We start from the raw sequence: 15,363 nt of genomic DNA on the forward strand, positions 1-15,363 counted from the left end.
TTGAAGTGTTAGAATTCTCTTTATTTACATAATTGTAACTTAACATTCGACTTTACTGACTGAAACTATACTACAGACTTTACTGTACAACCCATCGGCAAGCAACAGTGGAAACAAGTACAATTTAATGTTGGCCTCTGAGCTCTAACAGGCTCCTACTGTTATAAAAATCATTGGCGCTGGTACCAGAGCGCCCCCTGGCCTCTTTCCTCTTTAGTACATGTCTCACAGAAAGGTAAGGGGAAAGTAATAAGACAGAAAGCAAGGAGCATTAATGTAGCACTTCATTAATCAGCCCGAGCGTCACCGTTAACGTTTCCATCAGAGTTGCTCTTCTCTTACTATCTTCGTATCTAAACTTGCTTCAGTTACAGAGAATTCTTACAAGTAGACAGATAGTAATAATCACATTGGGGTGGGGCAGGGGATCTGACATTTCATCCCCTTGTGCATTATTGGTCTCTATTCAGGCCTTTGAAGCCACACCACTGATTGTACAGAGGGGCGGACACGCGCCGGTCGCCTAGCTCTCGTCCGCCTGGAGCATCTTCTCGATCTCTTGATCCCACTGGTCATCTTTGTGGTCAGACTCTGTCACCACCTCGTAGTCCTGAAGCTCCTGCTGAAGCTCCTTCTCCCAGTCTGCCGTCTCCTCTGGGGTTGGGTATCAGAAAGAAGGAAAGACTATAATTAATAAGGAAAATGAATACGTACCAATATGTGGATAGCTGTCAACACGAGCATACATCCACTTGTGTGCGCGCGAGGTTGTAATGAAGACGGAGACTAACCATCAGGAGAGGGCGTTACCTCCTTCTTATCCAGCACCAGCTGCTCCATCTCCTTTCTCAGGTCCTCCTGGTTGATGGCCGTCGAGTCAAAGGCGTCGCTCACAAACTCAGATACTCCAGGACTCGTTGACATCTCCTCCTCTTCCTCCTGCGGTGGCTGGGCCTGAGCGACGGGAACGAGAGGCAGAGTTGCGAATCTATTCTTACCTCATTTGCAAGCTGTCGTAACGTATGAAAATATGGAAGAGTGTTCAGCGTAGCGCACTTACCTTCTGAATGTCACTGATGGAAATTGGAGGCGTTTTTGGTCGCACATTGTCTGAAAAGAAATAATGAAATGTTATTAGTTTTCCATATGCAAATCACTGATAATGTGCTGAGAAGAAACTGTCACTGTGCTGCAATGCAAAACGCCAGAGATTGGAAAGAGCGAACAAATCTTCCACAAATAAAATGATTGAGCTGTTCTTCACCTTTGTCAGGTGGCAGTTCCCTGTCAGGCTGCTTTTCACATTGACCATTAACAAAGGTCACCCGAAGGACCTGAAGGGTGCTTTGCTTTACTAGTATACTATTTGCATTAGAGGCAACTGCGCATCAGCATCACAAGGGTTTCAATCGGAGCCAGAGAAGAGGACTCTCAGGGCTTTTGAAGGTTTTCACCTTAGATGCAGTGGCGACACAGGAATTTCACGGATTTCTGCATACATTTCTCATCAAATTTGTCAACCTGACCTTCACGTATAAGAATTTGTTGATGCAATGTTGGTTTAATTTTCCCCCCAATCAACGACTGCAAGCTGCCAAGTCGCTGAAGGAGCAAAGCGTTCCCAAACCTGGAACACCTGTCATTCACTTACTTCTAAAACCTTGACAGTTAATATTTAATGGTTGTGTTAGTGTAGTCAAGAGCAAGTTCTAATATTTATTCATCACTGTTTGAAACAATAGATATCTGTTGAATGACTGAATGCAGAAATACAAAAAAATCCCAACAGATTCACTCAGTATTTCTTGCCCCTGTGTGTTTGACTGTGCAAGTGTCAGAGAAGAAACGGCAACAACAAGTCAGTTACGTTGATACAATAAAGAAATTGTAATAACAGGTTAATCAGTCAACATGACATTATCAAAAGCCTGAATTGAAAGTGAATGTAAGCAAACAAGGTGTGGAGGGTAAGATCCGTCTTACGCCCACATATGTAGTCTAGGTTTCCATGCTCTGTTTATAGCAGTGTAAATATTGTCAGTAACTGATATATTGCGGTGTAGCTGGACGTGACAGAAGCCCGCTGAATACTCTCCACGGGTGAAACCGCCTTGTGAGCACAGATGAAACACTGACCTGTTAAGATGACGTCATCAGGTGAGACACCGGCCCCTCTGTCCTCGCTGTCCTGCTGCTGCTGCTGCTGGGCTGCCAGGGCGGTGAGCTGAGCCGACTGTTTCACCAGAGACACGCGGTAGAAATAGTTCCTCCAGAAAACCTCCTCCTTCACACTGTCAAACACAGGCGGACGTAAGCCTCTTAACACCGTTACCTTGACTCATAATTCCATTCAGAGTCATCCAATCAGTGTTATGGACCATATTGGTATTATTATTATCATCTGTGTAAGAGAGACGTTCAAATTCTAGAAGACTGTTCCGAGCATACAAGTGGGGCTAATTTGTTTCTTTTACACACACACACACACACACACACACACCCCACACCCCACACCCCACACACACACACACACACACACACACACACACACACACACACACACACACACACACACACACACACACACACACACACACACACACACACACACACACACACACGGCTAGTTACTGACTGTTTGGGGACGAGGTCAAAGCGCATGCGGTTGAGGAGTTGGTCTTCCTCCAGCATAATCGTGGCCATAGGATACATCTGCTCCATGTCAAATTGGAAATGAACACCAGCCGGGGGGTCGCGCAGGAAGTTCCTCTTGTCCTTAAGATGGAACAAAGATTAAGACACTTTTTTTTACCAATCAAGACTACATCAAAGGTAAACGATCGTAAGTGCCATATTGACACGTTTATATATTTATATTTTCTGACTGCTCACAGCTGACAGAGCCAGGATCTGTTGCTGGATCGTCTCCTCCTCGTTGTAACCGACCCAGGGCGGCACGGCTGCTTCTAGACACAAACAACAGGAAAACAAACACCTTCAGTCTCCATGAGCTGTAGAAATCCACTTTACTCAGTGGTACTCAGGGTAGTTTCTCTTTGTTGTGAAAATGGAATTTTACTGGTTGGGTCAGTTACACGCTGCCATAGCTCTAGGTAACACACACTTTACTGACATTTTTCACATTTTTAACCAGGACTTTTACTGACTAACTAAACTTTTCAACCATGATGTACAAAACAACTGACTTGGATTGGCTGTTTTCTGTAAATATTTAATTTTGTTGTCTTGCCTATCCTTGATGTTTGCTGGGTTTTTTTTATGTTTATTTTACAGGATTTTTTGATTGAGTGGGTTCTGAATGTACATGTTGTCCATCAAGATTCTTGTTTTGTCTCTCACCTGATTTTTTGGCCTTTTTCTCCAAGACAAACTTCTCTTGTTCCTTTTGGAAATCTCCCAGAAAAGTCTGCGAGTACACAATTGTAATGCACACAAACACAAATACACAATAGTCAAGGATTAAGCATTTCGCACAGTGACAACTATGACAATGCACCTCAATAACTAACTGTCTGTATTGCTCTTGTGATAAACCTGTCAGTGACCACTTGCCTTGTCTATGATGCTGTCGATGTTTCCATCTTCCACGCTCTTCTTGATGGTCTGAGCCGTCTCCACCACAGAGTCGGAGATCTTCTTCGTGGCGGTGGAGGCAAAGCTGAATATGTAATCTACACACGGAGGAAGAAGAGCAGTTTACACGTGAACAGAAGCACACGAGTGAGTCACACCCTCACACACCCTTTGACTTCACAATGGCTGAGGGACACAATGTTTTTTTTTACTTTGATACTGAGCACAACTATTTATCTCCAACAACGCTGTAATATAAACAGCAAGATAGATAAACAAACAACCCGTCTCCTCGTGCAGTTTTTCCACGTGTGTATCATATTACAGGTCCCTGTCAACATTTCCTCCTTCATTTTCTCTCCCTCTTTCTGTATCCAAAAACGATCTCCAAAATGTCCCATAACTGTATTTTCACTGTCATGTCAAATGCAAAATATATTCAAAAACAAACAAACACATGTTACAAACGTCAATTATTTTTTAATTAACGGTAAATTATGTTGTTTTGATGGATTTGTTTGGCTCGAACAGTTAATAATAATAAATAAAGCGCAGCACTGCCACTCTATCCGTCGGTATACTGTATAAGCTGATTCTCACCTCCCAGTCCTTTCCTCTGGTCCTGGTTCTCCTGGTTCTCCTGGTTCTCTTGGTTCTCCTGGCTCGCTGTTTCTTCTCCATCCCGCACTGCTGCCTGTTGTTTGTTTACCTCGTTCTGTGCTTCCACCACCTTTTCTTCCTGCTCTTCTACCAGCTTCTCCTTGTCATCCGACGTCGAGGTGAGCCCCGGGTCCTCCAGGCCCAGCCACGTCCCCAGACCCTTCAGCATGGTAGTTTCTAGGATGTAAAAACGATGTATTTTGAACTAGAAAAACAATGTAAGCAGTAGGCGAGTCCAGACTTTATGCAACCAGGAAATAAGGTGACAGTTCTTCTTCTTCTATGTTTGCTTATAGGTATGTTAGGTATAAATCTGTCTTACTGCCACCTAGTGGTGAAATGAATGTACGGCGTTCATGAATGTATTTTTCAGTCAAGTTTGCGTTCAAACATAACGACACTAACCTGTTGGACATTTTAAAAACAATTTAAGAAAGAAAATGTGCTATTAAAAATATCATTATTTACTTTTGCATTTTTCCAGCTATTGTATCCTTTTCTGGGCCATTATACCTGGCAAAGAGCCATATCCAGGTAAATAATGGCTAGCTTTGTTAATAATACATTTATTATTATTAACAATTTCATTTATAAGTCTTTTCATCAATACAAATACATTCTGCCTTATATTATGTGGTGCTTTCTTTGTAAAAGCACATCCTATGTACAATGCAAACCTTCATCATGTATCTCTACCTGACAAGACAAAGCCAATAAAGTGATGAAAGTTTGACCTCACTCAACATTTTATAAGACAAAAAGCGTGAAAAGTTGCATGAAATGGCCCTTGATGCATTTACAGTCTTTAATTTAGGAATAATGCAAAATCATGTTTTACAGCAGAGAAGATAATGTGTCAAAGCAGACAGTCATCCTCCTTAGACTGTTATGCAGCTGCAGTAGTTGCACTAAACCATTGGACTTCTATAGTGAATTCATAAACTTCATATGTTTAAATAGATATTAATGAGCAAAAGTGAGAGGTTGGCCTCTTTTTTGGATGGTATTCATCTTCTCTGAGGACTCCAGGACAGTGGTTCACGATCTTCCTGCTCAACACACGTCTAATAAGACAGAAGACCATGTGCATGTTCATCCTCTGGGAGACACAAGCAAAGGTAAAAAGCTATTTGTGATTCTAAGTTTGCATCCATTATCATGTCATCACTCTGTGACAAGCAGGTGCTAATTGCAGTTAAGTATCAGTGTGATGATGCCTGATGAGAACAGAAGAAGCCCCACTGAAGAAACTGAGAGCACAGCTGAAGGGTTAAGAAGGTCTTGTTGACCTGATGGAGAGATGATGGATAGAGGAGCCCTCCAGCAGCTCTGACTCTGTGTAGTGTTTGTGTAATTGCAGTCTAAGCTGTGATTGTTGACACCTTGAAACCTCCAATTTACTAGAATGGGCTCGTTTGCCCTACATTTGTCTTTGATGATGAGTAGATTTGCTTGTATTTGAATTGACTGTCCTGCCACATTTGCAACAAACGCTATCTATTCTTTCTCGATGCATTTATTTAGCTTTAGTTACAGTGGATTTTCCCCAGATTCAAAGAAGAAGCTGGAGGTTCTTCAAAAAAGGTTAAGCCTAATGCACTTTGAACTTTAAATAGCATGATTGTCTGGATCGTGAACGTGATTACCTCACTGTGCTGCGCTGAAACTGTGCAATGGTAGCGGAACCTTGAAGAAGACCGTATTTGCGTACACGTTTACGGTTTATGTGTAGAATTGTATTTCCGTCTTTTTACCTGTAGGTGGAAGTAATGATTCCGGAAATGTTCTACACCGCGAGAACAAAATAAAAGAGGAAGACTGGTGGCTTTTGACAAACATCCTGTGAGTTCGCCATTCATCGATATTTGTCTGGATAGCTGAATATTGTACTTGCATTTTTAGACGTTTTTACCCAGAGATCAATCTGATTCCTTCCGTTCTTCGCTTTTGACGCCGTTCCGGCTGTTTGGACTCTAAACGCAGGGGGAGGATTAGCAATCTGAAGCTAGCGAGGCTACATTCGGGTAATGGGAAAGCGTTCTACCAAAGTCCCTTTAGATATCTTTCAATTTCACCGCAGTGAGAGTGACGTTACCCGCATACCGAATACAAACGCTTCGCTTGACGAATTTAGATCTTGTAGCGCAATCGGGATATATATGACGTAGATCGGCACTTTTGATTTCTTTTTGGTAGAAGTTGATTGACAGAAGATCACAGACACCCAAAGGACTATAGTTTCACTTTGACTGATTTTTCTTTATTTCCTGATCAAGAATGAAGACTCTGATGGTATTTGATTTTGACCACACTGTGGTTGATGACAACAGTGACACGTGGGTAAAAAGGTAAACAATGGAATAATTTGATTATAATCAAAATAGATGAACCAAATGTGTAAAAATGATCACAAATGTTATCTGAGTGGGTTTTAAATACAATATTGCAGTAGAGTATTCTATTACAAAAACACTGATGGTGTTCATTTCAGCATCACATTTATTTTCATCTGTGTCGATTCTGCTCTCCTCCTTTTCCCAGATGCCTTCCAGATCAAAACCTTCCTAATTCTCTGACGAGTTCCTACAGAGAAGGTCACTGGACTGAGTTCATGGGCAGAGTAATGAACTATATAGGTGAGTGTGCATTTAGCTTTTTCTTCTTTTATCTGTGTGCACCACCCTATGACATTTGGTTATTACCCAAATTGCCATGACATGTCAGGAGTGTTGTCATGGTAGTCCAGGTATCATTTTGGGAGACATTAGTCACTTTATTTTGATTTTATTTCACTTCAATTTAATTGTGATGGTTAATGTGCATTTTACTGGTATGAGTATGTAAACATGATTACAAAGAAATACCTTGAATGAGTATTTTGGCATATAAATTGTTGCATTTGATTGTGACTTTCCGTTATAAAAATATTTTGTGAAAATGTTCAGTCTGTCTCTTGTTCTCGTGAAGTTATAAGATCCAGGGATTTAACTCTTTCACTCCTTCCAACCTGAACATCTCTTTCCCCTATGACCTGTGTTTTTGTGGGTCTGTCCATTATTCCAGGAGACCAGGAGGTCGGCCCTGACAGGGTCCGCAGCGTCCTGGAGACCATCCCCTTCACAGGTGGAATGATGGACTTATTGTCGTTCATATCGGAGCATAAAAGCACCATCGACTGCATAGTCATCTCCGACTCCAACACCATGTTCATAGACTGGATCCTCCAGGCGGCTGGAGTCCAAACTGCCGTGGATCAGGTTTTCACCAACCCCGCTAGGCTCAATGAGCTCGGCTACATGGAGATTCAGCACTACCACTCTCATGACTGCGCCCGCTGCCCCGTCAACCTCTGTAAGAAAAACGTCCTGGAGGTTTACCTGTCAGAGAAGTCCAACGGCGGCGTGGAGTATGAACGGATATTTTACGTGGGAGACGGCCGTAATGATTTCTGTCCCGCTACCTGCCTGAGAGGAAACGATGTGGTGATGCCCAGGAGAGGCTACACTCTGGAGAAACTGCTGAAACGTCAAACGGACGAGGCTCCTCTGAGAGCCAGAGTGGCTGCCTGGAGCAGCGGCTCTGACATCCTGAAGGAACTGACGGCAAGTTTGCGGCCTTAGACAGCACTGATGATGTAATGGTAATGTGGAGCCGTGGAGGCTGCTCTTAACCGGGACAATGCTGCTTAATGATATTGTTTTAAATTCGTTCTGTTTTAGATGAAGAAGGCAGTATTTAAATTTTTAACTGGATATTTTATCTTTTAATAAGGCTTGCATCAGATTGCTTTGTGTGTAATGATTACAGTGACTTGAATATGTAATCATTTTACAAATCCTTGAGAATGTGTTGACATGAAACTTCTCCCTTATCTTTTATAAACGGTAACAGTATTTCAAAAGTAAAACTCACAAAACATGATTAAATGTCTTCATTCAGGGCTTTTAGTATGCATGAAGTGAATAATTTTCCTTTTGGAGCGCCCCTGGGCCAGTTTACTGCCATGTTTGACCAAAACTAAATGACTCACTACAATATGCACATCTAACTGTTGCACACCTCAAAAAAGCAACAATATACAAAAAAAAACATGTTTACTTGCTTCATTTTCTAATTATGCTGGTTTAGCCTGGAGGTTTCTCAAAGCCAGGATCAAAGTTTAACGTGCAAACAACACTCGGAGTACTGCTGCTGCATATTACACTGCAACCTCAATATTTTAGGAGCCTTAATGTCTAACAAAGCCTTGTAATCATTTAGACAAATTGTTATGAGGAGTTATGTTCAAATCTGTTGCAATAAAAACTTCAGACGTCTTGGTTTCCTTTTATGTCGAGCTGCTTTTGTCCATCTGATGAGTGGAACATACAGTAAAAACTCAATGATATAGTGAGTTAAGTACTTTAAATTGATTATAAAATTGTTTGTTGTTCACGTCTGTATTTACCAGATATTAAACCCACACACACACCCTGAGCCAACCTACATAAAAATGCTCTTAATGGGAGTTATGAGATAAATAGAAGGAAAATATGAGGATTCCAGAGAAAAATCAGAGGTCTTTGGTTGACAATGAGTCCACTTGAGTCATTTAATTAAGTCTTTCTTATCCATTCTGATTATCTATTATTTATATATGATTATATATGATCTATTTTTACCCAGAGTGGATCTGTGTTTGAGCTGTGTGATACATACAGACAGGGAAAGCAATGGTGCGTTTGTTTTTCCCGTAAAGAGAAAAGTCAAACTCTCAGTATGAGGTATCTGAACTATCACTTCCCGTCAGACTGACACTCTGGCAACTTACCCAGCGGCTGTAACTGCATCAACGGAATAACTAAGCAGAAATCAAGACATTTCCTTTCAGGCACCAGGGGTGTTGTTCGGTTCATGATAGGGAACAATACAGCGGCACAAATATCACAGAATTGGCATGAATGGATAGAGATTTAAATGGAGATTTGACAAGTGATGCAGCCAGAGAGACCTGCTGTGTTGAAGGAGGACGGGGACATACGTGGGAAGGAAAGGGAGGTGATTTTGTTAAGTTTACTAGTTGATTTGAGAAAGTTTGCTTTTGGAAGCTTTGGAAGACACACTTGAGACACAATGAGTTCTATTAAAGTCAGAGGTCATTCTGTCCACCTACATGTGAAACCCACAGCTGAGCGCTAGAAATACGCATCAGCTTTCGAAAAAGCCAGCAAGGTCCCATGTGTGCTATTTTGGGTTATTACTGGCAAAGCAGCTTCTGATCTGCCGGCAAATTGGTAATTTCCAAGATAATTATGGTTATTGTTTCCCATTAGTCCAATAGTCTACAGTACAGTTGATAACTACTGAGAACAACACGTTTGATGGGACAAATGTAAGCAAATATGTAGACATGGTGGGTGCAGAATGACAATCTAAAGAGGAGCGATAATCTTGTCTGGCTTCTATGAGTGTGTGAGAGAACAGCAAAGGAAGGGGGTCACCATGGAGAGATTAAAGGTTAAACGGTCTCATGTTGTGCATCTGCATCAGCCTCTTCAAGCAACCACCTAAACTGTGTGCCTATAGTGTCCTTATGCAAGCAATACCTGTGTACAAACTGAAATGGATCAGTGACAACAAAGCACTTTTGCCAATAAAATTTAATAAAAAAATTAAATCATCAACATCATCATTCTATTAGCATTTAAGGATTCATATCCCAGCACTTCAAACACCTTGTTGGGAGTTAGGTATCCAGCGGAGGACATATTCTAAATTTAAAGGTCTAGTGATTAAATTGGCAGTTATTCAGCTGGACAACCTTGGTTCATGTCCCATGTTGTCAGTGTTGGCAAACATCTGTCGAGCTGCGCTGCACTGTCCTTTGGAGAGGCCTGAGTAACCACCAGCTCCGGGCTGCTGTTCTCCAGCTAACCCTGACCTCTGACCTCCCATCAAAGACCGGCAGGAGAAATAATAGATTCCCACCCCCTGGCGATCGATAAATGACTAGAAAACAGTGAAAACAAACCTGCTGTGAATGAAGAAAATGTGAATGTGTCATTGTGATTGTAGAACTACGCTGACTGACTACAGTTGAGTTGAGAAGTAAAGTTGAACCAAAAAAGTAGTACATGTTACTAATAGTTCTCGTATTACTTATTTGGGTAAAGTTAATTCTTTTGTTAAAGTGCACTCTGAACTCGATACAATTGTGAAAAAGTTATAGATTGTGGCTGAACAAATGAGTTGAATGTGTTGATTGATTCGACCTCTGACCTGCCTGCTCTAGCAGCCGGTGGGCTTCCTCCTCCAGGATGAGGTATGCATGAAGCTGGGAGGACGCCAGCATGCTTTCCTTCCTCCTTCCTAAGTTTTCCTCATCTTAACCCGTTGGGGCGCACCAGGAGCGACCTCCCCAACCCCCCCACACAAACCCCCACACCCTCACTGCTCCAAACTGCAGCAGGTCAGAAATCAGATCGAGATTGAAAGTGAAAGCAGAACAACATATTTCTGAAGTGTAGTTTTCTATACCCTTAGGTATTTTACCAGTGATTGAAAATACTCATGAACAAATGTGGGTTTGTTTCCAACATCTCATGGAGCTTTCACACTAGACTTCGACTTAAGATATTCATTGCATCTTTTCCTTCTTGTCTTCCAGCAGGTTGAGACGTTCTCATTATTTGTGAGGCGGTGCAATTTCTTTGCTTGTGGAGTTTGTTGCCGTGGAGAGGTGATTCTGACCTGGACATGACTTATATTTTATGGTTGTGCTATTATCTTTACGAGACATAAATTCAAATAAAATAATAAGTGTCTGTACATATGGAGGCATCCGACCTCCTCTGTCATCTTGTATTTTATTCATGCTCCCTCTCTGGCACACCCATGTGAGCTGACGGTAGTAAGATAAATGAGCTGAAGCAATATCTCCTTGGTCACAGGTTTTAATACGGTGTGAGCAGCATAATATTGTGAAAGTTGTAATGTATAATTCAACACAATTGTCTCCTGGCCACCAACTATGAAAGAATGACTGAATATTAAATTATAGGTTGTTACACTACTGCATTATCAGAAAAGATGTATAGTCATGCATTGTTATACTGCGTTACAGCCAAGGTTGGTTTTAAGCAACCTTTCATTATATATGTTACATAACATTTAGTTTAGTAATGTCAGAGTTTGGTGTTGAGACAATTATACCATATGGTCTTAGCTCCAAGTCAGGTATGTTCAATATTCTTCTAGTCTTACATTTGGGATTTAGTTTTTTTGAAGACCTTTTATGATATTTGAACACAACTTGATGAAAGGGGGTCAGACCAGGGGCAGGTTTTGTTGCTGATCTGCCTGGGAAATGATTCCCCCCAATTCTTAAACCATGCAAAATCAAAATCTTTATAGATATTTATCCCGTGACAGACTATCCATTGGAACAATTTGATCTGGATCTGCCAGAGTAAAACCCACATTGCTTAGTGGATTCTGACTCAGTGTCAGTAATAGTAGTGTTTTGATAATTACTGAGCTCAATGTAGTAAAAATGTATTGTATTTATCAGAGTAATTTCTTTCTCTGTACACCCGTATTTTATTACAACAAGACAATTTTTTCCAGGGATGTTTGGCAGCGATGGAGCAATGAGAGCTAATGATTTGTTATTGTATTTAAGTTATTGTCACAAGGAAATGCAGCCAAATCAATCTTTTACTTTGAATTGGAATCTTACACAGCAGTGATGGAACTTTGACAAAAAATAAAGTAAGATGTTCACCGTCATGAATTAAATAACTCATACTTTATGAGCTTTATAAGCCTTTAATGATACAGCATGTGTAGAGATGTAGAGGCCGAGGCATGATAGAACCATTGTGCTGTCAGTTTGGTGGACCTTTTTTTTACCGGCTCCCAGTTAGGCAGAGATTTATCACTTGGCTTGTGATAATGTTTGATTTGCATTTGGCGCTCAATGGGTCTGTATGCTGAGGGTCCGTGCACTGACTCATCAGCGAAAAATGGAAAACAATCTGGTAAATAATATGACAAAAACCTGCCCAGCTGCGTTACGAGTAAAATCCATCAAATTTCTCTCAATATAAGCAAGAATGCATCAGGTAGAATCAATACGGTGGCACAGCTGATTCATGTGCAGCGTATTGTGGTGTTGCTTACAACAAGGTAGACAGTCAGAAGTATGCAAGAAGTGGTAGGAACTGAGCAAAACACTCAAAACAGTTGATTAATTTCTAAGGTTATTGTGATGTCAAATTGAAATTCATGCAAAGTAAAAAGCTTGACCTTTTTATTTTTCGCCACGGCAGACGTAACCAACAGGTTTACACAGATGTCCCGCAGACCTCATTGATCAGTATAACCTTCACCATTTTCAATAAATGAACATGAAATCTTTGTACTTTTCTATCAATAACTTCCCACAGGAGTCATATTTGACCATTGAAACAATGCATTTCTACTCCAAATACTCCTGTCTATTAAATTGGGACCAAATTTGAGCAATATGGGCCAATGGGAAGCATTGTTAAATCTTGTTTTACTACAGTGTGCTCATTTTCTGAGAGGTTGTGATAAATACTTTTCAGGAATGCTATAATGTGTTTTATAATTCATATTTTTTACCGAATCAATGCACAAAACCCATTGGCGCCATCAGCGGGAGGCTACCCCCCGCCCCCCCCCCCCCACCCCCCCCCACCCCACCCCCCCACCCCCCCACCCCCCCACCCCCCCCCTGAGCTCCAGAAAGACCTGACTGCTGGCCCTTTAAATGTGGGCGGGTATCCTAAGCTGGCTGTCATACCTCTAAAAAACAAGGCCTGATTGTAGCAAACAAGATGTCAATCGAAAGCTGGGACGCTCTGTTATTCGATGAAACCAACGCCAATCACATTATTCTAGGCGGGACAGAGTATTTCAAAGTGATTGGTCAATTTTTGTGTCAGTGAGCTGTTTGAGTGTTCAGTGTTGGACCATGTGGCCATAGCTTGGATCTTACTGTGCATCTGTAAATAAATTCAGGATGTTACAAGCTTCAAAATGACGGTTAGTGTGCATATGTATTATATATTTTCGCGGTGTAATGGCTGAGAGGATGTTATAAATCCATGTCAAAGTTTAAATGCTCTGCTACTTTTGGTTTTTGTTGTTGTGCCTGGTCAGCTTCTGTGGGCTTGTTTGATGCTTACAATACTTAGCCTGCTCAACTACTGCCAACAACTCAAACACTTTGTGGCTGTTTGTTTGGAAGTTGGTGTGTGTGTTTTGTCATAGGGTCTATAAAAACAGGTGGTACTTTACAGGTTCTTTGCAACAGAACCACAGCAGGTATACACTTGAAACTTCTACTGTGTGTTTGTAGCATTGTTCTGCTCATTTTGAAAGCTTTGTTTCCATGCTTATTGATCTAATTGTCGGGTTTGAGACAGAACTGTCCCACCTGGTGGTGGCACTGACTTAACAGATGTTTTTGCTGGTGACATCAAAGTGTCTCATTGTTTTTGTTGACGGGAATAAATCTGCAATTTTGTGATAATTTAAGTTGTTTGTCATGCTGGTAAACAATTTGGTAGTGCCATAGTAATTGTCTTGGAATTTTGCCATGATTGTCGTCCCGGGATCAGCTCCATTCAAAGAAGCTCGCTTAGACCTATGCTCAAAATGGGAAATAGAAATAATGAATATTAATATGCATAGAATATGTGGTGTGATTATTTAGTTTTGACAAATATAGGTTTCATAATATTATACTATACACCTTCACCATCATTTCTGCAACATAAAACATTAGTTTCAATATTCAATACTTATAATATGATTAATATCCTATGTTGTGCTAGTGCCACATTATTCAACTGCAAAATGTACTAAATATATATATATATATTTTTTGCACCTTCAAAAGCCATCGGAATCCATTCCCTCAAATAAATACACAATGGACACCCTGAACACAAGTGTAGTTGCAACATTACACACACTCAAAACAATCCCTTCACACTATTCATTCATTTGTTCATTTCTGTTCATTTGTTAAGGATCAGAAGTCCTCTCTCCTCTGTTGCCTTTTCCTCTGGGTGTCAGTTGGATTCTATTAAAACACAGACGCCGATGTTTACTGACCATTGTGGTTTAACTCAATCTGTGGGATTGTTTCTGCCTCCTGAAAAGCACTTGCAATAACTCCAATCTGCTCCCCAGTGTCTTTTAGCGAGCTCATCCAGCCACTCCCAAACAATTTAGAGTTTTCTAAGTGGGATTGTGTGTCTGTGTGTTCTGTCTCTCTCTGTCTCTCTCTGTGTGAGTGTGTGTGTTTTTGTGTTAGTGTCTGTATGTGTGTTCATACATGTGACTAACTGACAAGGCATTAAGTGTGGACATTACAACTCAAAATCCATCTGAAACTTCTTACCACACGACAATATGATGACAAGCCTCATTTAAGTTTTCAAAGAATAAGATTAATGAGCACAACAATAAAGCTGCTGTGAAATAGATGTATTACCTTATTTTTTCATCCTGTGTTGGCCCTCTAACTCCATATGAAACTGCTACTTTTGCATACCTTTTAATTGCCTCAATTTGAATGAAATGAAGTGAATTCAGTTGAATGAAATTATAGAACCGGAACATGAAAATGACAGCGAGAACGACAAAGAAATGATTATATATAGAAGAATTACAGGCCATAATGATTCACTGCATTGTAGTCTGGTGTCTTCATCAGCCAAGTGAAGGGTGACACATATTCGTTATGAATGGGGTTAGAAAATATGGTGCTGTAATAAAGCAAACACGCCTTTGTAATTTCTGAGAAACTCTATCAGGAATGCACAGAACCAAGTCTGAACTAACGTGACAAACACTTACCCTTCTCTACCAATTACTCCCATGTCTGTGCTCATTGTTCTCCTTGACAATAATGGCCTAGATTTAAATCTCCTTGACCCATTTCATTTCAAGTCACACTGCTGTGCTCTGAAGGAGGAAACGTAAGCCTGCATAACATTCTTACAAGTTTAGTGCCCTCTGCAGCCGAACAACTATGCTTAAAAGTCTGAGTATGCACTACACATGCACCACCAGTGGATGACAGTGTTGGTCTAT

General features: G+C 40.9%; 2 protein-coding genes across 3 annotated transcripts; one reads left to right on the forward strand and one right to left on the reverse strand.

Moving 5' to 3' along the window:
* LOC143005031 (synapse-associated protein 1-like) lies at positions 1–4,527 on the reverse strand. The gene is made up of 9 exons (XM_076156263.1): positions 4,195–4,527; positions 3,574–3,692; positions 3,361–3,427; positions 2,893–2,966; positions 2,636–2,775; positions 2,137–2,291; positions 1,061–1,110; positions 792–954; positions 1–654 (listed from the first exon to the last, which is right to left on the reverse strand). Exons 1-9 carry the CDS (start codon positions 4,421–4,423, stop codon positions 524–526), a joined length of 1,128 nt encoding a protein of 375 aa, XP_076012378.1. The 5' UTR covers positions 4,424–4,527; the 3' UTR covers positions 1–523.
* A 1,515-nt stretch (positions 4,528–6,042) lies between these two features.
* Positions 6,043–8,569, forward strand: phospho2 (phosphatase, orphan 2). Of its 2 annotated transcripts, none has more exons than XM_076156322.1 (4): positions 6,043–6,278; positions 6,531–6,602; positions 6,796–6,890; positions 7,318–8,569. In XM_076156322.1, the coding sequence occupies exons 2-4, from the start codon at positions 6,532–6,534 to the stop codon at positions 7,872–7,874; spliced, it is 723 nt and encodes a 240-aa protein (XP_076012437.1). In that variant the 5' UTR covers positions 6,043–6,278; position 6,531; the 3' UTR covers positions 7,875–8,569. The 2 variants fall into 2 exon arrangements, with proteins under 2 accessions (XP_076012437.1, XP_076012436.1); XM_076156321.1 differs by having other exon boundaries at positions 6,044–6,096.
* Positions 8,570–15,363: the final 6,794 nt, after the last annotated feature.

This window comes from Genypterus blacodes, unplaced genomic scaffold (genome assembly GCF_046128005.1).
Source record: "Genypterus blacodes isolate CSIRO-AG114 ecotype Tasmania unplaced genomic scaffold, CSIRO-AGI_Gbla_v1 ptg000067l_1, whole genome shotgun sequence".
In the NCBI taxonomy this organism is placed as follows: Eukaryota; Metazoa; Chordata; class Actinopteri; order Ophidiiformes; family Ophidiidae; genus Genypterus; species Genypterus blacodes.

Coding starts and splice junctions, on each gene's coding strand:
- phospho2 (XM_076156322.1), top strand. CDS start 6,532: ATGAAGACTCTGATGGTATTTGATTTTGACCACACTGTGGTTGATGAC. Junction 6,603..6,795: donor AGTGACACGTGGGTAAAAAG/GTAAACAATGGA, acceptor TCCTTTTCCCAG/ATGCCTTCCAGATCAAAACC. Junction 6,891..7,317: donor CAGAGTAATGAACTATATAG/GTGAGTGTGCAT, acceptor CCATTATTCCAG/GAGACCAGGAGGTCGGCCCT.
- LOC143005031 (XM_076156263.1), bottom strand. CDS start 4,423: ATGCTGAAGGGTCTGGGGACGTGGCTGGGCCTGGAGGACCCGGGGCTC. Junction 3,428..3,573: donor TCGACAGCATCATAGACAAG/GCAAGTGGTCAC, acceptor GTGTACTCGCAG/ACTTTTCTGGGAGATTTCCA. Junction 655..791: donor GGTAACGCCCTCTCCTGATG/GTTAGTCTCCGT, acceptor ACCCAACCCCAG/AGGAGACGGCAGACTGGGAG.